This window comes from Saccopteryx bilineata, chromosome 2 (assembly GCF_036850765.1).
Source record: "Saccopteryx bilineata isolate mSacBil1 chromosome 2, mSacBil1_pri_phased_curated, whole genome shotgun sequence".
In the NCBI taxonomy this organism is placed as follows: Eukaryota; Metazoa; Chordata; class Mammalia; order Chiroptera; family Emballonuridae; genus Saccopteryx; species Saccopteryx bilineata.
Window position 1 is genome coordinate 32,864,862 of NC_089491.1, and position 24,607 is coordinate 32,889,468.

Below are 24,607 nucleotides of genomic sequence, written 5' to 3' on the forward strand. Positions count from 1 at the left end.
TTTTAAGACTAAGCTTTTCCCCACACCAGGGGTCGGGAACCTATGGCTCACGAGCCAGATGTGGCTCTTTTAATGGCTGCATCTGGCTTGCAGAAAAGTCCTTAATAAAAAAATAATAATAGCCCTGGCCGGTTGGCTCAGCGGTAGAGCGTCGGCCTAGCGTGCGGAGGACCCAGGTTCGATTCCCGGCCAGGGCACACAGGAGAAGCGCCCATTTGCTTCTCCACCCCTCTGCCGCGCTTTCCTCTCTGTCTCTCTCTTCCCCTCCCGCAGCCAAGGCTCCATTGGAGCAAAGATGGCCCGGGCGCTGGGGATGGCTCTGTGGCCTCTTCCTCAGGCGCTAGAGTGGCTCTGGTCGCAACATGGCGACGCCCAGGATGGGCAGAGCATCGCCCCCTGGTGGGCAGAGCATCGCCCCTGGTGGGCGTGCCGGGTGGATCCCGGTCGGGCGCATGCGGGAGTCTGTCTGACTGTCTCTCCCTGTTTCCAGCTTCAGAAAAGTGAAAAAAAAAAAAAATAATAATAATAATGTTAAAAATATAAAACATTCTCATGTATTACAATCCATTCATTTCCTACTACTCATGTTCATGGTTGCAGGTGGCTGGAGTCAATCACAGCAGTCCTCTGGGACAACACCAAATTTTTATTGGATAATGTGTAACATACACAGGTCATTGTATGGCTCTCACGGAATTACACTTTAAAATATGTGGCATTCATGGCTCTCTCAGACAAAAAGGTTCCTGACCCTTGCCCCACACCTTTGATTGATTGCATGATGTGGGGTGGTGCACTCTCATGAGGAATCCCATTATGCCTCAGATAAGTGACTTTGTATCAGAGACTTCCTTATTTGTATATTGGATTAAAAGGTTTTGGTTTCTACACTATAAAGTGGGACAGACCAGGAGCTTGCTCTCTCTTGGTTCCTGAGATTAGCATTAGAGGAGAGAGCAGAGAGGAGAGCAGAGAAAGGCCACGTGGAGGAGGCCAGGAGAAGCAGCCAAGATGGTGGAGTGCTAAAGGAGAAGCCAGTTTGTGCAGAGAGAAGAAGATAGGGAACAGAGGTAAATAAGGCTGGCGAGGTAGACACTTTTGATTCTAGGAAACTTGGATAAGTCAGTAGCTTTGTGAGCACTGAATGAGTGGGTTTTGGAGCCCAGTGTGTATTTTTACTTGCCGGCCGGGTACAAGCTAGGATTAAAGGTAATGGCCCACCAGTTCTTGGTTCCATTGTTTCATTACTGACTGTCCGAATCAAATGCGAACCTGCATGAGCCAGGCGGCTGTGATGGTGGCCATGGCTACTGGCCTTACACTAAACAAAGTAAATAAGTAAAAATGTAGTAATTTAGATAGTATTAAGTGCTAGGGGAAAAGAAATAAAGCAGAGTAGAGAGAATAAAATGTGTGAAGTTGAGTGGGCATTAGCTAGGATAGCCAGGGCAGGCGTCATTAAAACAGTGACTTTAAAAAAAACAAAAACAAAACCCAGTGACTTTTTTTTTTTTTTTTTTTGTATTTTTCCGAAGCTGGAAACCGGGAGAGACAGTCAGACAGGCGCCCGCATGCGCCCGACCGGGATCCACCCAGCACGCCCACCAGGGGGCGACGCTCTGCCCACCAGGGGGCGATGCTCTGCCCCTCTGGGGCATCGCTCTATTGCAACCAGAGCCACTCTAGCGCCTGGGGCAGATGCCAAGGAGCCATCCCCAGCACCCGGGCCATCTTTGCTCCAATGGAGCCTCGCTGCGGGAGGGGAAGAGAGAGACAGAGAGGAAGGAGAGGGGGAGGGGTGGAGAAGCAGATGGGCGCTTCTCCTGTGTGCCCTGGCCGGGAATCAAACCTGGGACCCCTTGCACGCCAGGCCGACGCTCTACTACTGAGCCAACCGGCCAGGGCCTAAAACAGTGACTTCTGAGTAAAGAATTAATGAAAGTAAGAGTGGAACACAGAGACATCCACTGGGATAGCTTTCCTGTCAGAGGGATGAGCAAATGCAAGGCAGGAAGAACATTCTTTGCTTCTAGGAGGAACTGCACTGAGCAGAGCAGCTTATGCAGAGAAAATGAGAGGAAGGCTGGAAATAAGGTCATATAGATGACAGGGGATTCAAAACATTTAGGGCCTTATAAATCACAGGAAGTGTGGGCTTTTGCTTGGAGATGGAAAACCCTTGGAGGGTCTAGAGCAGAGGAGTGACATGATTTGACTTGGGGTTTTACAGGATCATTCTGGCTGACGTGACAGGCCTAGACTGCAGGGGGCAAGAGCAGAAGTCAAAGGCCAGTTAGGAGGCCCCCTCAATAATCCAAGCAAAGCTACTACAGTAATCCAACCCAAGATGCTGGTTGCTACGACCAGGGTAGTGGCAAAGGGGTGTCGGGAATGGCTCAATTCTGGATACTTTTTAGAAGGTAGAGCTGACAAGATTTGCTGATGGACATTAGTCTTACATAAGAGAACAGAATTCGGCATTAAAATGGGTGCTCAGCACATGCTAGTTGAACTGAATTCTCTATCTGGCAGTTCTATGAAAAATGCTAGGCTTCAAAGCAAGAGAGCCGTGTCAAGCCAAATTTTTAAAAGATGAATGGAAGCAAAGACTCTGGAGTCATATCTATGTTTGAATCCTGGGCTCTGCTATTTAATGAAACAGTACTCAAGCTCTTCAAGTCTCCATTTCTTTATCTGTACTGTGTTACTCTATCACTCTCACCAGTTCGAAGTGCCAAGGTCGCTGGCTCTGACATGGGCTCATCAGCATGGGGTTGCTGGCTTGAGCGGGAGATCATCCACATGATCCCAAAGCTCACCAGCTTGAGCCCAAGACTCCTGGCTTGAGCAAGGGGACACTGACTTGGCTCCAGTCACGGCACGTACGAGAAGCAATCAATGTACAACTAAAGTGAAAGGAACTATGTGTTGATGTTTCTCACCCTTTGTCTCCTTCTTGACTCTCTCTCTTTCTCTCAAAAAAAAAATAAAATAAGATATATAGTATAAAGCCTGATACATATTAAACACTAAAAGCATATTTGTTGCACAATTGAATAAATGAATTTCATACTCATCAGAACTAGAACAGTGAACAAATGGCCTGAATTACATAAAAGTTATAAATCTTAGTTACCACTGATGTCATTGGTTAGAGTATACAACTATAAAGAAATAATAAAAGCAGCATTTTAAGTTAGCAAAGCTAATTTTAGTAGCAGTGTTTTAATGATTAAGCTTTTCTGCAGGAAGGATCTATTTTGATATCAAAAATTAGGGTGAAAATTCTGGTGACTCGTATGTGGGAGAAATGACAGTTAAACTGAATGATTGACTGCATGATCCAAAGGACCCTGACAGCTTGCATGATGAACCCAGTTCAATTTACCAATCATTAACTGAGTATTTGTTAAGTACTAGGCACTAGAAATAAAAAGATGACCATGACACTCTTCCTGATATTAAGATGCTCATTGTCTGTGGGGAAATCACATGTGTAAACAAATACTTTTCAGTGTGATAGTTGATATCACAGTGGTTGTTGAGTACACAGGCACTAGAGGAACAAAGGAGGGAATGGTAAACTCTACCTAAGTAAGTCTGAAAAGTTCAACTAAGTAATTAAATCTGGATACAATAAGATGCTCCACTTGGGCCTAAAACCACAACAATCTGAATACGGAATTAGTATAAAGCAGGCTTTGAGATTTTTATGTGAAAAATGTTAAGCATGAATCAACTGTATTTAGTAGCCAAAATGTTCATGGTCATCAGGCCAACATTGTATTCTACTCCAGGTGTCTTATTTCAGGGGTATTTGGGCAAATGTGTGCATATATGGTTAAAAAAAAAAGGATTAGGAAAGGAAGGAGACTTGAAAGCTACTATATGAAGAAGGAATAGATAAGAGTAAAATGGTAGAAAAAAATTCCTTCACTTGGTCAGAACAATTATTTTATGGAGAGATATGTCAGCTCGTGTCACTCCTTAGCTCAGAACCTTGCAACGCCTCCTCATCCCATTCGGAGTGAAAACATGCCTTCCAGTGGCCAGAAGGCCCTACAGGATGTGGTGTCCCTGTCTTTCATGTCCTCATCACCTACTGCTCTCCCCCTGCTCACTCATTATAGCCATCTGGCCTCCCTGTAATTCCCCAAACATCCAGGCATGTTCCCATTTTAAGGGGTTTGTTCTCACTGTTGCTTCTGCCTGGAACAATAGAATGTTCTTCCCTCAGCCATTCACATAGCTAACTTCCTCATCTCCTTCAAGTCCTGCTTCAAATGTCAACATCTCAATGAAGGTGATTTGACTACCTTACTCAAATGTATGACCCGCTCTCCCCAGTCATCTCTCTCCTGCCTTTCCTGATCTCCCTCACTTTAGCATATTGGTTATGTTTCTGTTATCATGTCAGTAAATGATTATTTGGGCTTTGTAAAAGTTTAGCATTCAAAGGAGGTTTAAAGGGCCTTGTGACAGGTGATGGGGAAAATGTTGTACCCAGGGGTTGACAAAATTCATACTATAGAAATAGTAGCCCCTCTGGGTCCCCCTTACCATCTTTTCAACAGTAAAATATGAGTAGAAAATAATTATATGCACAAATATGGTCTTATGACATAAGAATGTAATTAGCAAACTGATGCTCAAGTTTTCCTTGGAACTGATATTGAAGAGGTTCAGAATAGGCCCCGCTAAGATGTGACACTTTGACATGTATATTTTTCTGAGCTTTACCCTGTGAGCTCATGAGAAATTTTTATCCTTCTCTTCAAAAAATTAAATATCCAAATGATGTGGAGATGTTTTCTCTAAATCTATGTACTTTGGTTGACCAATGTCACCCTGTTAAATTTAATTGTCTAAATAAAAATAACTAAATTTAACAAAATTTAAATGTAAGGTCTTGCCCATCATAAGAGTTATTACCAGAAATAATGTTTTATGACTTTATAGCAGGGCAAACTTCTAATTACTGACCATCTGCTCATACCCTGTGAAAGACCTTCCTCCCCTCCGAAGCTGCAAGGTGCCTCACCTCATCCTTAGCTCAGAATGCCATATATGCCTTATTTTAACTTTCCGTCTCTGTATCTGGGGTCTCTGACTCTCTCAGTATGAGGTTCCCATACCTATGTAATTATACTTGGTTATTTTCTCTTGTTAATCTGTCTCATGTAGATTTAATTATTTCACCAGGCAGAAGAACTTAAAAGGGTATAGAAAATTTTGTTCCTCCCGCACAATGTTATATACAAAATTAAAGTAAATGGATTTGAAGCTCCTTTTTATCAGCTGTAAAAATATTTGCTGGCCTGTGCCCAGAGTTTAAAAGAAATCAGCATGACTCTAATGAAAAACAAGCTGTAGGTCTCAGAGAAATTCAATATATACTCTTTCTTTTCCTTTTAGCTTTTGATTGGTTTCCATGGGAATCCAGGCTGTGGAGATCTCTAACCTATTCATGGAAAGCAGATGCTTGTGTTTTCGTGACTTAGTAAAAGCCGTGGTCAGTGAAGAGATAAAGATGATTAGAAAATGAATATGGTTGTAAGAAATATGATCATGTTCAAACAAAATTCTGCAAGCCACGTAGATTTTAAAATATAATCTGCAAGGATAGTCTACTGTGCTTGAAAGGTATTATATCATAAAGAAAGAAACACGAACCTAAAGGCAGAAGCTCAAATTCTGAATCTGGCCCATGAGAAAGAAACTCGTAGGTAGTTCTTTGGGGCTTTGACTAGGAAAGTGGATTTGGGGATTAGTCTAGGTCAGAAGAACCAGAAGTCTGAGAAAGTAAGCTTCCAGAGAGCATGGGAGTGCTCTTTCACTGGAGCTTTAGAGGACCACTGCGCTGGGAATCAGAAAAACAAAATAACTCCTGGCCCTACAAATGACAAAGTGGCCTTTAAGTACTCAAACTATACCTCACTTTACTTATATAGAAGAATAGATAATTTGACTATTTTAACTGCTATGAAAGTAAATAAAATATATTTTTCTTACTAGAGCTATGTTAGAAAAATTCAATTAAAATTTGTAATGTTGTTCCTTGTGACAATAAATTTCATCCATGTAAGTAGAAGTATATTAAGTATAATCAAACTATTAAAGGACAGTCATGATTTTATTTCAATTCTCAGATGAAAACAGAACAAGTCCGGTTTTGGTTGGAACACTTAATTTGATTATTTGAAAAACAGTTTCTAAACCGAAAAAGCAAAGGACAGGTTTAGAGATAGTTTCTGAATACTCAGAAGGGGACAAACTTGATGCTAATTTGGAAACCTGAGAAGTTGGAATGTAGTGAAGCAAAGATTCTTTAGATTAGTGCTCTGCCTGCCTGGAAAAGGTAGCCTCGCTGGGGTGGGAGTCAAATGGGTTAAACAGCAAGGGCTGTCTAACTAACATCACCCACCCCAGTCCAGAGATTTCTCAAGAGATCAAGATTCCTGAATGTAAGCGTTCCACACACTCAGACTTTTCTGTGTTTCTAAGTAATGGCACTGCAAATGTCTCTGGAGCTTTCTTTTTAGAAGCACACCAACAGGTAAACCTTTCTTGGTTTGTGGTAGCATGTACTTATTAAACTGTTTTTAAATGCACTGAGAGAATATAGCCCCAGAGAAGCCTAGAAGTACCCACTAAACACCTCCAGGTGATTCTGATGGATGCTCAAGTTTGAGAACCACTGGATTAGAACTTGGACACAAGCTTTCACTAAGCTTCCGAGGAAAAGGCTGGGGAAATATAACTTAAGTGCTTCAAAGCCTAGGCTAGTAACCATTCTTGATTCCATTTCCCATTATACCACCTACAAATCATGGTCACCAAGATCCGGTCATCTTACCATTTTTTATAATAATTTTTTTATTGAGGTATAATATATAAACCATATACAGTAGTACATAATTCTCAGTATAGAGGTGGAGAAATTTTTATGTAACCAACATGCAGTTCAAAATACAGAGCATTTCCAGCACCCCCAAATGCCCTTCATGCCCCATTTCAGTCAAAATGTATCCCTTGAGTAACCACGGATCTTATTTGAATTACCATAGTTTTGCTTGCTCCTGAAATTCACGTAAATATCATGTGTCTGACTTTTTTTTTGTATTTTTCTGAAGTGAGAAGCGGGAGGCAGACAGACAGACTCCCGCATGCACCCAACCGGGATCCACCCAGCATGCCCACCAGGGACGATGCTCTGCTCATCTGGAGTGTTGCTCTGTCGCTAAGGGAGCCATTCTAGTGCCTGAGGCATGAAGGCATCCTCAGTGCCCTGGCCAACATTGCTCCAATGGAGCCTTGGCTGCAGGAGGGTAAGAGAGAGAGAGAGAGAGAGAGAGAGAGAGAGAGAGAGAAAGGAGAGGGGGAAGAGTGGAGAAGCAGATGGGCACTTCTCCTGTGTGCCCTGGCCAGGAATTGAACCTGGGACTTCCACATGCTGGGCCAACGCTCTACCACTGAGCCAACTGGCCAGGGCTGTGTCTGACTTCTTTCACTCAACATAATATCAAGGAAATTCATTCATGTGGTTGAATGTGTCAGTAGTTCATTCTTCTTTATTGTGTAGTATTCCACTGTAGGAATGAATGCACCACACTTTATTCACCCATGTTCCTGTTGATAAGTTTGATAGGTGTTAGGTTTTTTGTCTATTAAAATGTTTGCTATTATAAATAAAGCTTTCATGTTCATTCTCATATATGTATTTTGGTAAAAAAAACTCTTATCCTCTTAGGTGTTAACTGAGTTGAGGTGTAAATTGCTGTGATATAGTGTGTGTATGTGTGTGTGTGTGTGTTTATTTTATTTATTTATTTTTATGTTTAGCTTTTGTAGATATAGTCAGCTTTCCAAAATGGATGCACCAATATACATTATCACCAAAAATATTTGAGAGTTCCAGCTGATCCATAGCCTCACCATCAACTGGTACTGTCAGGCTTTTTCATTTTCATTTTATAGCTTCAAACAGCTTTGTGGTGGTATCTCATTGTGGCTATAATTTATATTTTCCTCATTAATAATGCTGTTGAACACCTTTTCATGTGTCTTTTAGGCATTTAGATATAATGTTTTGTGAATTAGGGCTACATGTTTCAACATGAACAAATCTTAAAACCATGATGCTAGGCCCTGGCGAGTTGGCTCAGTGGTAGAGCGTCGGCCTGGCGTGCAGGACTCCCGGGTTCGATACCTGGCCAGGGCACACAGGAGAAGCGACCATCTGCTTCTCCATCCTTCCCCCTCTCTTTCCTCTCTGTCTCTCTCTTCCCCTCCCACAGCCAAGGCTCCATTGGAGCTAAGTTGGCCCGAGTGCTGAGGAGGGCTCTATGGCTTCTCCCTCAGGGGCTAGAATGGCTCTAGTTGCAACAGAGCAATGGCCCAGATGGGCGGCATCGCCCCCTGGTGGGCATGCCAGGTGGATCCCAGTCAGGCACATGAGGGAGTCTGTCTGACTGCCTCCTGTTTCCAACTTCAGAAAAATACAAAAACAACAACAACAAACAAACAAACAAACAAAAAACATGATGGTAAGTCAAAAAAGCAAGTTGGGGGGTGGCACACAGTATACGACCATTTATATAAAGATTTTAAGCATGTAAAATAATATTATTTTGTATGAATATTTACACAGAAAAATATACATGAAAACTAAAAGCACAAAAACTAAGTTCTGGTGAAGAGGCAGAAAAAGAGGGAAATGCGATTTTGAAAATTTGTTTTATTTTATTTAAAAAAATCAGAAGCAGGCCCTGGCCAGTTGGCTCAGTGGTAGAGCGTGAGCCCAGTGTGTGGACGTCCTGGGTTCAATTCCCGGTCAGGACACACAGTAGAGGCACCCATCTGCTTCTCCACCCTTCCCCCTCTCCTTTCTCTTTATCTCTCTCTTTCCCACCCAGAGCCAAAGATCCAATGGAGCAAAGTTAGCCTGGGTGCTGAGGATGACTCCATGGTCTCAGCTTTAGGCACTAGAATGGCTCCAGTTGCAACAGAACAATGCCCCTGATGTGCAGAGCATTGCCCCCTAGTGGGCTTGCTGGGTGAATCTCAGTCGGGTGCATGCGAGAGTCTGTCTCTCTGCCTCCCTGCTTCTCATTTCAGAAAATTACAAAAAAAAAATAATAATCAGAAGCAGAATTTTTTTTAAGTGAAATGAGGGGAGATAGTGAGACAGACTCCTGTATGTCTTCAGTGCCCAGAGCTGACACTTAAACCACTGGCTGTGGAAGAGGGAAAGAAGGGGAAGAGGGGGTGGGGGTGGAGAAGCAGATAGTCACTTCTCCTGTGTGCCCTGACTGGGAATCCAACCCTGGACAGCCATATGGCAGGCCAATGCTCTATCCACTAAGCCACTGGCCAGGGCCAAAAGCAGAAAATTTTTAAATTCACTGTTATCTCTTTTGGGAATTAAGTACCTCAGTGTTTTTTATGTTACTTTCTATTCTTATCTATAAGTTTAAAATAATTAATTTTAAAAATCGAGCAAAGTAAATTCAGGCATATGAAAAAAGAATGATGAATCATTTATTAAGAGAACTGAAAGGAAAACGGACTCAATCTCTTCACCCAATGATGACTGGACTAGAACATCCTGAAGGACTTTTCTTTCTCTGACATCTACTGATTCCTAAAGAGTCATTTGATTTTTATACCTGTGCACTATGATTAGGAGCAATAGTATTGATAACTTACATTCTTAGAGGGTATATTTTCCCATCAAGCAAAAAACATTATACCTAAGGACACATCTTTCCTATCTAGTACATAGGGAAAAGTATTATCCCATTTTATAGATGAAGAAATTGAGGCATACAAGAGTGATATATGTTGAGAAATTAAGCTCATAGAGTCTTACAAAATTCTACTTACAAAATTGTGAGAGGATGGGTTAGACAATAAAAAGGAGTAACTATAATTAGTTCAAACTTCAACAGTTTTAAAAGACCATACCATTCATGATGAATGTATTTGATGTTCACATTTATTGATTGATTGATTCATCCCTTCGTTCATGTATCCATTAAATAAATGCTAACTGAACTGTTTTAAGACTGGAACTATAAAATCAAATAAGGCATGGTGTCTTCCTCAAATAGCATTATGGGGATGGAAAATAGATAAATCTATAATTAAAAGTGGTAGGTGAATAGTTATGGTAGAGACATACATGTACTGAGAGGGAATACAGGAAATATATAGAGTTCAATGGGTCCAGTGAGTGGATTGTTTAGTATATAGGTGGGTAAATGTGAGAAAACCCAATACTTATTAAGTTTTTCTGAAAACTTTTAGAGGTATTCTAGTCTTCTCCTTTACTCTTTTGTAAATCATTACCATGACAACAACATATTTTGAAAACTGAAAATTAATATTCAGTTTTCACTGATGAACAAAGAATTCTGTTTATGTTTTTAAAAAAGAAAATAATAACAACACAACCATAACCTGGAGCTTCTTTAATTTTTTGTTTAACATGATATAATTTTTTCAAAGTGGGTAGTGTTAATCTTCTTGAAAGCAAATTAATAACCCCTGGAAGATTAAAAATGCATAACTATGAACATTTAGTAAGACTGCTAGAGCTTTTTTATCCTTATTAACAAATAAATGTATCTGTGGAAGTCAGAGAAATAGTAGCTTCCCTGGAGCAAAACATTTCTAACAATTAGGTATCTTCTTTGAGAAACCCAGAAAAGGTCTGACTGATTGCTTTCTTGGATTAAACTGAGGGCACTAAATGAAAAACAAATTAGGTACAGATGTTCAGTTTATTGAGATTAATTTTATTCTCTTGGGTACCATTTCCTTAGCTGCTTGGACTAACAGCAATTTGTTTCCAGAGAAGTGACTATGTGTCAAAATAACTAAGCCAATCACCACAGTTCAATAAGTTTTTCCCATATATGTATTTTGAGAGTGGATAAATGTTTCTAATAAACAAAATGTCTAGCATTTGTATTAATAATGACTTTCTATATAAGTAATATAATATATATTCATGCATTCAACCAAGACATGTCAGATACTGTGTTAGATTCTGGGGGATTCAAAAATAAATAAAACAAGGCTTTTGCCTGGAGCTCTAATCTAGTGTGAAACAGACGAGTAAGCAATAATTACAGTACAAGATAATGGGGCTCTGACAGAGACATGACGAAAACGCTATGGGAACATGAGTTTTTCAGCCTCAAGAGAGATAACATAATATAGTTCACTATCACAAAAAGGCAAAAACAAAATAAATAACATACAAGAATGGTTGTTCTTCAGGTCAATAATAATAACAATGATTATTTACATGTTATGGCTGTTGATATTTTATAAAACGGGTATTGTAAGGTAGATAGGCCAGCATTCATTATTATTTAATATCTTTATCCATGATCTTTGTAAACAATTTAAGAGTAGGAAGCATGCCTTTCACCTTTTTATTTCAAGTCCTAGCACAGTGCTTGTTACATAGTGAGTTTTAACATGTTGAAAGAATGAATGCATCTAAGTATACATGAATATTGATGATTACATAGATGCCAGACTTCTGAGTTCACAATTAACAGAATTAAGTGGCTAGGCAATACTTGAAAATAATATTTGGTATCCAATATATCAGAGAGGTTCTACTAAACAAAGGGAGATGAAGTTTAATAGGGATCAGTACTGACAATACTTATCCAGAGCAGACATATGAGATTCATTTTTTAATAATCTCTCTAGGTATATAATCACGACGACATAGTAGACATTTGGTAACTACTTACTGAATGAACAGTTATACTGCCACAAATATCTCTTGGATCTAACTCCTCCTCTCTACATAGCTTTCTATGTACTTCCACTCTGTTCTTCCCAAGTAGCCTTAGTTGCCATATTTAGTGTCCCTAAAGTGTTTTGTGTAATTCTTATTTTCATATTTCCTAAGTGGCTCCCTAGTAGTTAGGACCTTTCATTTAAAAAATATAACTTTTTTAAAAGTATAGGAAGTACATAGTACTAAAGCCTGGCACTGGCCCACATTAGATGCTAACTGGCTGTAAATTAATAAGCAAGGTTGTTCTGAGAAAATGAGTTTTTCATATGCTTTAAAATGAGAATAGATGAATCCCTACATAAAAATATATTTGTAATATAATAAAGACTTGAACAGGAAAGAAAATATAGAGTAATTTTAAAACAGTCTCTGCTCAGTTGCTCAGTTCTTTAGTCTCCTGGCTGTTTACTGCTGGGGCTTGCGAGCCTCCCCTCTAAAAAGCACAGGTTAGAAATCTGCTAATGATTTGTGAAGAGGGCGTACCCTTATCTTTGGGTTCCTTCTCTGCAGTCCCCTTCTCTCTGGGGTTTTGCCCTGCTAACTCTAAACTCTATCCAGGTTTCTCAGCCTGAGATCACAGCTTCCTGCTAGGGGTGTATTCTTTTGCGTGCCATTTTGGAAAATGCTCTAAAGGAAAAAGGCAGAATGTATGTGGAGCTAATTCCACACGCTTCCCTTCTCTGAATGACTGCCGTTTCTTAGATCCTGCCTATGCTGCCTTTCCTCAATGCATTCAAACAATGTACTGTATATATTTCGTTCAGTTTTTAGAGATGTTTTTGGAAGATGGGTTATTCTAAAGTAAGTGGTCATGATCAGAACTTAGCATAGTTTCTTATTGGTTGCTCATCTATTTGATTTCTTTTTTTATCTTTAAACATTCAATGGTTATTTTATATTGCATTTATAATGATGGCAATATCTAACGTTTTTGATGAAATAAATCTGCTTATTATTTTTGCTCTCATTCATGGTAGATTGTTTCCTCATGTGTTTCATTGGGACATGAGGAAATCTTAGAAGTTTAAGATGAAGATGTTTTCTCTTAGAATTTGTGCTTGTGTCTGCTCAGAGGAGGATGTGCTACAGTTTGGGAACATATATCATCTACAACTACTCTTTGGAAATTATTCCTAGATTCTTCACCATCTTCTTTCTGCTTGATCTAAATAAACTTTGCCTTCTTAATAATGTATTTTTGTATGAAGCACAAAATCAAAAACAATACCTAAGCTTGATCTGGACAGACAGTGCTAAAGAATTATTACTAACCTTATTCTGGAAATTCTACTAGCACTTGTGTAACCTAAAGATATAGTACTGCTTTTGGTGAACATGAAAAAACAAACTGCAACTCAGAGATGGGGAAACACATAATTGTCAGGTAGTTGAATGAACTTGAAATTTATTATTTATGAAGTCAGCTATATAAAGTGTGACATGCAAATTAAAGTTCTATTTATTCCTTGACATTAGAAAAATCACAATAAAAAATAAAAAGAAACAAAAAGCAAAAGAAAACAAGGCATTTCATCTCATGAAGAGACAGCTAAGCTAGTATGTCTGGTTGTGCATTCCCCTTCTCTCAACCTTTCTCATATCACACTACAAAAATGTCTTACTGTTGGATCATTGGCTTCAATCCTCATTTTTTCTCACACGACCTACTGATATTGTTAGGTTCTTCCAACGTACAGTTTTGAAACTGAGTTTAAACCTAAGTGAATCACAATTTCAAAAATCTAGCACATTCTTAATATTGGGGCTTTTCCCCAATCTGAAATGTTTACTTTACAAAAACAAATTAAATGGAGTTACCCTTCCCAAATGAATAATTTTAACAGCTGACAAGGTTAGGTGAAAGGTTGTAAGTACCTGAGCAGTAGTTAAAAGTGAGATTGAAAATGAGAGAAATTTATTCAAAATTACTATAAAATATAATGAAAAGCAAAGTCAAAGCATTAAGTGTGGAAATAACCTGACAGACCTAACATCTAACTACCATATTCAGCAGTATATATTAATGTCAGTCTCTTTTTACGTACTTAACTAATGGAAAGGTATTTTTCTTACCCCTCAATTAATATGCTATATCTGGTTCACATTTTTCATGGGAAATAAATTTGATAGTTTCTGCTGGATCTAACTAATTTTCATTGCTTTTTTACACAAAAAAATACTTAAGTCTAAGATAATGAAAAGAGAAATACCAGGCAGTAGAAATAAATTTTATAGATCAAAACTTTATGTTGGGCAAATAGTTTTCAGGTAAATAAATCTTCAAATAAATCTGAATTTTCCAATTTTATTTTTTTGATATGTTTAATTCTAAAAATCTGATATCTTGACAATGTCTTTAAAAATTTGAAATCATTTAAACTGGCAATTGAGTTTTAGGTTTTTAAAAAGTTGAAGATATATTCAGAAAATAATTTTTTTATGCCACTTACTTTAAGGAAGACTACAGATTTTTATTGTAAAAGTAATATTTATTAAGGAAAAAATTTTAAACAGTGAAAAGTACAAAAATTCCTAATATTCCCAATACTTAAGTCCAACCACTCTTAGTGGGGTGTTTTTTGTTTTTGGGCTTTGCTTTTTCCCAAGCATAAGTTGAGTCATAATATAGTTTAATCATATTGTACATACAATTTTGATTCCATCTCCCTTGACTTAACCTTGGATCATAAAATAAATTCAGTTGTTCAAGGAATTCAGATGAGTGAAAGGAGCCACTGGTGGTTACCTGTGCCTTAACTCTCGGCACTTTTAAGACTATTTGTAGAGAAAATATATGAAACTAAGAGTCACGTACTTGTGATTTCTTCGTTTTTAAAATTATTTTTATTTAATTATTCATTTTAGAGAAGAGAGACAGAGAGAGAGGAAGGGGGGAGGAGCAGAAAGCATCAACTCCCATATGTGCCTTGACCAGGCAAGCCCAGGGTTTTGAACCAGCGACCTCAGCGTTCCAGGTCGACGCTTGATTCACTGCGCCACCACAGGTCAGGAGTGATTTCTTTATCATCTGTCCATTGCACAGTTCCATGAACCAAATAGCAATTACCACACCAAATGTTTATACTTCAAAGTAACGTTACATCTACCTTTTGAGCTGCAAGGTGGAGGGCTGTTCTCCGGCTATGGTCGGTTTTATTAACATCTGCCCCTGCCTTCAGGAGAGTATCCGCACAGTCCAGTCTGTCAGCCAACACACAGTACATGAGTGGTGTTCTCCCAAACTGATCTTCCTTGTCTTTAAGGGCAGCGTTTCCTGTGAGTATAAGAAACAGATGATGATATTTCATAATTGTTGTTGTTTTCACTAGTATGTCTCAGAACTACATTACCTAAGTGTTTATCAAACACTGTGCTAAATGCATTGAATATATTATCTCATTTGTACTGACCCTGTGAGATAGATACTATCATCCGGTTTTAGTGAATGAGACTCAAACAAGTAAAGGAAACTTGTTTACGTTACACTGAACGTAGGTAGTGGAGATAAAATTCAAAATGATTATTGACTATAAAGGCCATATTCTGAACTACTGTGTTAGGCTAAATTAACATTTTGAGATATGAAACTACTTACTTTTCTCTCTCATTCCTTTCTTTTGTCAACGAATACTTAGTGCAGACCATACACTAGGATATGTGGTATGTTTTTGAGATATACAAAAACAAATCATGGTTGACCTTCTGTTTTAGACAATATGAATAGAGCAAGTGTGTAGTACCCTGATCCTCCTGCTCTTCACAACTAAACATTGTATGAAAAATATATGAAAGGTGGAGAGAGCCTGATTAGAGAACTACAAACTCCAGGAACAGCTTGATGGTGCATGCCAGGATGGATTTTTTTTTTTTTGAGAAAGAGATAGAAAGGGGGAGAGGGAAGGAATGGGAAGCATTAACTCATAATAGTTGCTTTTCATATGTGTAAGGATGGGGTTTTAAACCCACGACCTCAGCATTCCATGTTGACACCTTATCCACTGCACCACCACAGGTCAGGCCCATGATGGATTTTTGTTGGGTTTTTTTGCCATATATATATATGACCAGCCTGGGTGCTATAGTAGCCCACCAGAAACACTACTGGACACAGACACAGACACAAAATTCCCCAAGATGTCTACTCCCTCTAGCCAATAGACTGGGAAGAGGGTAGCCCTGCAGGAGTGAAGTCTTTTGACTGCACCTGTTCTATTCAAAGCACATACAACAAAAGAAACTGCAACTGCTCTCTTCTTTGCTGAGTACTGCAGAGACTGAGGGGAAGAGCCTTATGAACCACTGTGCCTCAAATTAAGCAAAAGATGGCAATGAGGTATCTTACCCCTGCCCAACTAGAGAGTGGGGGAGTATTGTGGAGAGGGGGAAGCTGAAAAAAGCAATTCTTTAAATAGTTGCATGAAGTTGAGGACAACTCAACTGAGAAGCTCATGTGTGAAACTAACCACAATCAAACTAGAAAAACCTTTGAGACTAGAACTCTGGGTAGAATACTGCCAGGCTCTCAACTGGCCTGGGTAGCACAGAGGTGGGGCACACTGAAAGAGCCCTGCAGAGCTCAGAAATATAACTTGAAATTTCAATCACAGTCTATAAAATTGGAACAAAATCTTCATTCGAACCTAAATAGACTGTCAGTCTACTAAAATAGGATAGGTAAGCAGGACCTAGTCTTATAACATAATACACAAAGTACCCAAGATATAACCCAAAATTACTAGATAAACCAAGAGCCAGGAAAATAGTTACTTAAATAAGAAAAGATAGCCTGACCAGGTGGTGGTGCAGTGGATAGAGCATCAGACTGGGATGTGGAGGACCCAGGTTCGAGACCCTGAGGTCGCCAGCTTAAGCACAGGCTCATCTGGTTTGAGCAAAGCTCACCAGCTTGGACCCAAGGTTGCTGGCTCGAGCAAGGGGTCACTCGGTCTGCTGAAGGCCCACGGTCAAGGCACATATGAGAAAGCAATCAATGAACAATTAAGGTGTCTCAATGAAAAACTGATGATTGATGCTTCTCATCTCTCCGTACCTGTCTGTCTGTCCCTATCTAGCTCGCTCTCTGACTCTGTCTTTATAAAAAAAAAAAAGAGATAATCAACATTGTGATGATGTATACATTAGAATTATCTGACAAGGATTTTAAAGCAACAGTGATGATAAAAATGATCTGACTAGCAACTATGAAACTCTTAAAATGAATGGGAAAACACACAAAGTATCAGCAAAGAAAGAAAATATAATGATGAACCAAACAAAAATTTTAGGATGGTAAATATTTAATAAAAAAGTAAATAACCAAATTAAAAAATTAAAACTTCATTGAATAGGCTTAACAGTAGAATAGAGATGACAGAGGAAAGAATCACTGAACTTGTTATAGACAACAGATATTTTTCAATCTGAACAACTGATAGAAAAGATAGGAATAAAAAAGAATCAACGGAGTCTCAGGGCTCTGTGGGACAGAAACAAAGTACATGCCATTCATATCATCACCGAAAAAGAGGAAAAAGAATGAAGGGCTGAAAACATATTGGAAGGACCAATGGCTGAAAATAGCCCATACTTTGTGAAACAAACAAACCTAAAGATTTAAGAAGCTGAGCAAAGCTCAGACAGAATAAACCCAAAGAAATCCATGCTGAGTCAGTCACAATCAATTCCAAAAACTAAAGATAAAGGAAAAAACATTAAAATGGCCAGAGACAAATAACACATTATTTATAGAGGAGCAGCAATTCAAATTACTGTGTATTTCTCATGAGAAACTATAGAGCCAGAGGCAATGACACAATATTATCCAAGTGAGAGGGTGGGGGGAGGGGGAAAGAGCTGTTAACCCAGAAATCTATATCCAGTGCTTGCCTAGGACTGGGGATGGGGTTTGAGGGGGTCATAGCTAAAGGGTACAGGTTTATTTTGGAAGTAATGAAATTGTTGTTGTTGTTGTTTGTATTTTTTTGAAGTGAGAAAGTGGGGAGGCAGAGAGACAGACTCCCACATGCACCAAACCGGGATCCACCCAGCATGCCTACCAGGGGGCAATGCTCTGCCCATCTGGGAAGTTGTTCCATTTCAACTGGAGTCATTCTAGCACCTGAGGTGGAGGCCACAGAGCCATCCTCAGTGCCCGGGCCAACTTTGCTCCAATGGAGCTTTGGCTTCGGAAGGGGAAGATAGAGATAGAGAAAAAGGAGGGGGGAAGGGTAGAGAAGCAGATGGGCGCTTCTCCTGTGTGCTCTAACTGGGAATCGAACCCAGGACTTCCACATGCTGGGCTGATGCTCTATTACTGAGACAACTGGCTAGGGCTAGTAATGAAATTGTTTTAAAATCACTTGTGGTGATTGATGTTTGTGTAACTCTGTGAATATACAGAAACCATTGAATTATACATTTTATTTTAAAAATTTTACTTATTGATTTTACAGAGGGGTAGTGGGGGATGAGAAATTTCAACTTATAGTTGCTTCACCTTAGATGATCACCCATTGCTTGTCATATGTGCCTTGACCAGGCAAGCCCAGGATTCTGAACCCGTGACCTCAGCATCTCAGGTCAACACTCTATCCACTGCACCACCACAGGCCAGGAGAATTGTACATTTTAAACTGGTGAAGTATGTGGTATGTATGTATGGTGAATCTCAATAAAGCTGTTACAAAAAGCTCTACTACATATAAATTAAGATAGAACACTGTAACATTCAAGAAATGCAGAGGAGGACAGGAAAAGAAAAAAAGAATAAAAATAGAGAGAATAAACAGTAAATATAATAAATTGGAAATCTTAAATCCTAACAATAATTACATTAAAGGTAAATGGTATGAAAGCAACAATAAAAAGATAAGAGATTTAAATAAGAGGACCCAACTATATGCTATTATAAGAAACTCACTTGGGCCCTGGCTGGTTGGCTCAGTGAATAGAGCCTCAGACCAGCTATGGACGTCCTGGCTTTGATTCCCAGTCAGGACACACAGGAGAAGTGACCATCTGTGTCTCTCCCCCACCCTCTCCCCCTTCTTTCTCTTTTCCCCTCCCACAGCCAGGGGCTCTGTTGGTTCAAGCCTCAGCGCAGCGCGCTAGGAATAGCTCAGCTGATCTGAGTGCATTAGCCTCAGGTGCTGAAAATAGCTCAGTTAATTCGAGCATTGGCCCCAGATGGGGGTTGCTGGGTAGATCCCGCCCGGGGCACATGTGGGAGTAAATCTCACTATCTCCCCCCCTCTCACTTAATAAAAAAGAAAAAAAGAAATAAAACTCACTTGAAATATAATGATATAAGTAGGTTAAAAGTAAAAGAATGAGCACAGATATGCCTGATAAATACTAATCAAAAGAAAGCTGATTACAATCATATCTGATAGAGTACACTTCAGAGAAAAGATAACTACCAGGGACAAATAAAAACATTATATAATGATGAATGGTTCAATTCATTAAGAATACCTAACAGTCCGTAATGTATATATTATCAAACCACAAAGCTGCAAAATACAGGGAGCAAAAACTGATAGAATGGAGAAAACTTGAAAAGCTCACAGTTATAGTTGGTAACTTCAGCACCCCTCTCTTAATAATTGCTTGAGCCACTAAAATGAAAATTACCAAAGATAAAGAACTGAAAACTACTATAAAGCAGCAGAATATAACTGCTACTTACTGACCATGTCACCCAAAGGTAGTCAGATATAGTCTTTCAAAGCACCCATGGAACAGTCACCAAAATAGACCACGTACTGGATCAAAAACCAAATTTTAATATATTTAAAGAGGGGAAGTCATACAAAGTATGTTCTCTGACAATAATGTAATTAAACTAGAAATCAGTAACAGAAAGATAATGGAAAATCATTGACTATTTGGGAATTAACACACAGATAATCCATGGGATAATGATAAACTCTCAAATGAAATTTTTTAAAAATTAAATGAATGAAAATAAAATACTATGGTAAGGTTCATGATTAGGAAAAGCAGCATTTGGCCTCGCTTCAGTCCTGTTGAGTTGCTTTAGGAGGATAGTGGCTTTGTGGCTAGCTTCTGAGTAATGAGGGTCCCATCAGGTTCTGAACTTCCTGACTGAGAGAGGCCCGTGCCTTTATCTACCTACCCTACCACCTTCCTTAGTTTCCTCAGTTCCTAAGCTTCGGCCAATACATGCCCAGCCTACACAATAGCTTATTTTGATGTTTGAGTGAAATGATTTATTGTTTGCAAGTGTCTGATAACTGCAACTTTTGCACAAATGTAGGACCTGTGATGTGCATCTAATATGCACTAGATGACAGCACTTAAATTGGCATTCCTGTCAGATACAGCTACTATAGAAAGCAGCTGGCTAGTGTGCTGTGCTGTTGTAATTATTCTGGCAACTGCAGAGATGGCCTCTAATCCATGGCCTGCTGGTGCCTGCTTAACCAGGGCTGGCACCCTGCACGCGCTCAGCCTGAACAGAGCTTGGGAAGCTGAGCTGGAACTGTGATTGCAAAGCCACTGCTCTACTGCACTCAGTTATTTTAAGGCTAGTTGGAGCAGAAGAGGCTGTATGGTTAATGGGCTCTTATGTGCAGCCACCAGAGCTCCAACTCGAGCACTTACTGGAAATAGCTGTCTCTTATGACAGCTGTGCCAGTCTACACAATGGTTATAGTATTATCTATACTCTCCAACATAAGAAAATCCAGCATTCTCTACAGATATCTTCTTATCTTGTTCTGAAATATCACCTTAGCCTGACCTGTGGTGGCGCAGTGGATAGAGTTTTGACCTGGAACACTGAGGTTGCTGGTTTAAAACCCCGGGCTTGCTCAGTCAAGGCATGTAAGAGAAACAAATACAAGTTGATGCTTCCTGTTCCTCCCTACCACCTTTCTCTCTCTCTGAAATGTGACCTTCATGTGGCATCAGAGATGCACTTCATTTGCTTTAACCCACTTTTCATACCACATGTTTTGTACTGTCACAATCTTGGGAAGCCATTTGTGGTCATTCAAGAAATATCTGATTATTGTTATAGAGGCAACAAACAAACAATGGAAAGAAAATGGGATTTATATTCAAAAGATTTGGTTTGACTCAACGCTGTAGTCTGCAACCAAATTTCTTGACTTCTAAATCTGTGCCCTAACATACAAAATGAGAATACTGTAACATATATTCTGAGGACACTCGAGATTTTATAAAATACTTTTACCTATTAACTCATTATACTTGTTGTGATATCTTAATATATCATTTACACTTATTGCTATTTTGAAACTGTCATAGTTGTTGGAATGCCAACAACTATGCCACTAGATCTTGCTATTTAATGTGTTAATAAGTAGTGATTATAGGTATATTGTATAATTTTAAAATACTTTAATAACTATATTACTATATATTATATTAAGCTCTTAAAAACAGTGCTGAGAAGGGCCAAAAGCTTTACCAGATTGCCAAAAGGGCCTGTAGCATAAAAAAGTAATTAAGAAAAATCCAATCTAGGTACCCATTATGTTCATCAATCAGGTTTAGACTTCATCAGTTTTCTTCTTTGCCTCACCCGTTCTCTATGCATTTGTACATATGAATGTGCACATGTCTGCACGGATAGCCCCACAGTTTGGTATTTAAAAACATATGTTCTGGAATTAGACTTCTAGACTTCAATCTTACTTCTGCTATTTATTAGAGAAATTGCTTAATCTCTCTGTGTCTCAGTTTCCTCACATATGAAATGAGGATTATAATAGTACCCCAAACTATTATTATTAAATATTTTAATGCTATTAAATATTTATTAATGCTTCACTATTAAACGAGTTAATGAGTTGCAATACACTTAATACACTGCCTGGCACATATAACATACATCTGTAAATATTGGCTAATTTTAGTACTATTATTAGTATGGATACATAAACATGTAAGTATATATATTGATATACACATATATATTAAGGAACCATTTATAAAACATTTAGTGACCCCTAACATTGAAGGTTGGGATTGAGGTAAAGGAAGAAGTATCCTGAAATAATCCCACTACTCTACTACTAATGAGGTTCCTTGCCATTCCTAACTACTGTGTTTGAAGATGTCATAAACAAAGAGAGAAAATGATTCAGAGAGACATGTACTTGCTGAGATCATGGACATGGGGAGAAAATTGTGGTAGAATCAGAATGGTGCTGCCTGGTCACTTAACTACTGCCAACCTCGCCAAACACTATCAGCAACAATGACAGCATCAATCTTTACACACTGTGCACGTTTACAAATGATTTCGTTTGGTTTCCACAAAGAAAACAGTATTATTCTTTGTTGCATCACCACACATAGTTACAATGTTTTTTTCCTGTGATGAGAACTTTTAAAGATCTACCCTCTTAGAAAACCTTCAAATATATAATATAATAATATTAACTATAGTCATCCTAGATGTTTTACAGTCATTATCTCATTTAATTCTCACATAAGCAGAGTATTACAATCTAGAGTTTACAGATGAGGAAACTTAAGCTCAAAAAGATTAAATGGCTTAGCCAAAGTAATACAGCTTATAAATGACAAAGCCAGAACTCAAAACTCAGGTTTATCTGACTCAAAAATCTTTAACCTTTCTACTATATCACATGGTACAGTATTAAAACAAATCTACTAAATTCTATTATCAGCTATATCTCTGATATTCATTCAAATTATTTGAATTTGATGTTGAGGAAAGCTTTATAACTATAAATGATAACCATAGCATATAAGGATTTTACTATGTATGTTTATGCTTTTAGGGCCACAGAGCTCTAATTCATCTGAATCTAGGATGTTATGAATTATGTTAAAACATTAATCCATTGTATTAGGTTAAACACTAAAAATTCCTACTAAAATGATGTCTCACTCCGGGAAGGCCTCTTCAATCCTCCTCCCAGATACTGGGCAGCACAGAAAGTGTTCGATTTAATTAGCTGTGTATGTAGGAAGAGATGCTCATCTGTTTCCATGGAGGCAAACACACCACTGACATACTTCTCCATGGAAACAGAGAAGGGAAAATAGAAACGCTAAAGTGAATGAATTCGCTGAACAGTTGGTGAGCAAAGATTCAAGAAAAACACAATTCATCTGTAGTACTTACTATGTTACTAGTTTAGAAAAAAAACAACATGTGCCATGGAAAAGAATATATAAGATACACTGAGATTTGAAATGAAAGTTATTATTTTAATAGGAATATACAAATGGGAAGTAACGCAGAGAAAATGTATTGCTGTTCTTGTACAGAAGACATAATGGCAGAATTCTTAAAGATGAGTGCTACAGCTCAAAGTCAATAATGACACAAGATGATAATTGTAGTGAACCAATTTGTAATTAAATTTATTGTCTATATAGTGATTTCACATCATCATTTTTGGGGGATTTTTAAGGATTTTTTTTTCTTTGAGGGTATAAAATTATAGGAATATTTCAAGTTTTATTATGTAACATTAATTTGCATGACTGAGCCTGTATAAGTTTTTTTTTGTTTGTTTTTTTGTGTGTGGCAGAAACAGATTCAGAGAGAGGGACAGACAGACAGGAACAGAGAGAGATGAGAAACATCAATTCTTTGTTTCAGTTCCTTAGTTGTTCATTGATTTCTCATATGTGCCTTGACCAGGGGGCTACAGCAGACCGAGTGACCCCTTGCTCGAGCCAGCGACCTTGGGCTCAAGCAGGTGACCTCAGGGTCTCGAACCTGGGTCCTCCGCATCCCAGTCCAATGCTCTATCCACTGTGCCACCGCCTAGTCAGGCTGTATATTTTTAATTTATAATATATTGCATGTTCTTTTTTCTTTCAAATTTATACTTTTCATTAAGATAATAAAAAATTCATTTTATAAGATATTTCCTCTATGTATTCTGACTTAAATTTTTTTCCATTGGAATTTCATCCTAACCTGCCTCTCCATTCAATTCAGTTCAATTCATCTCAACTCAATGCCCATTTAATTCCAGGCCTCAAGATGATTATAGACTTCTTAGAAGATATATAAGAGAATAATTAGAATATTTATTCATTTCTTTAACAAATATTTCTTATTGTGCTTACCATGTGCCAAGCACTGTGTCAATTTTGTGGATATAGTGATGAACTAAACAGACACTGTCTATCCTCATGGAGGCTACCAGCTTATAGAGAAGAGACAAAGTTATATATACAAATGCACAGTTACAATATGAGCCTAGTTCTATGAGAGAAAACCACAGAGTTCCAAGAGAGAACACAATGAACAACTCACTGAGATTGGATAGCTAGAGCAGGTCTCTTTGAAGGAGCAACTTGAATGCCGAGATCTGAAAGATGACTAAGAGTTAGTCGGAGAATGGGAGAATAGTATTTCATGCCAAAGTCCTGAGATGGAAAGGGCTTGGCAGGGTTGAGAAACTGAAAAAAAGCCAGTTCCTCTAGTAAGAGTGGGAAGGGTGAGGGTGGAGAGGAGAAAAGGCATAGGTACACTTTGAATTTTATTCCAAATACAATGAGAAGCAATTAAAGAGTTCTGAGCAGGAAAATGACAGAACTATACACACATTTTCAGTATGAAATGTTTAGCGAAAAGAGTTCAAAAAAGCAGAATGAAACTATAGGGTTTAAGATCTGTATCTAGGAGGTAAAACTACAATGAAATTATTACCATAAATGTCAAGATAGCAAATTACTCCAAGGGGGAAGGAAGAATGTATTAGGGGCTTTTAGGGGACCAATGTTCTGTCTCTTGAGTGGTTA

General features: G+C 38.5%; 1 protein-coding gene across 4 annotated transcripts in view; it reads right to left on the reverse strand.

The window, feature by feature from the left end:
* INVS (inversin) overlaps window positions 1-24,607 on the reverse strand; it is a 136,243-nt gene that overhangs the window by 104,559 nt on the left and 7,077 nt on the right. For all 4 annotated transcript variants that reach the window (XM_066256643.1, XM_066256645.1, XM_066256646.1 and 1 more), the window contains exon 3: window positions 14,932-15,098. In XM_066256643.1, coding sequence (XP_066112740.1) covers window positions 14,932-15,098 — 167 coding nt within the window. The remainder of the gene's footprint in view (window positions 1-14,931; window positions 15,099-24,607) is intronic.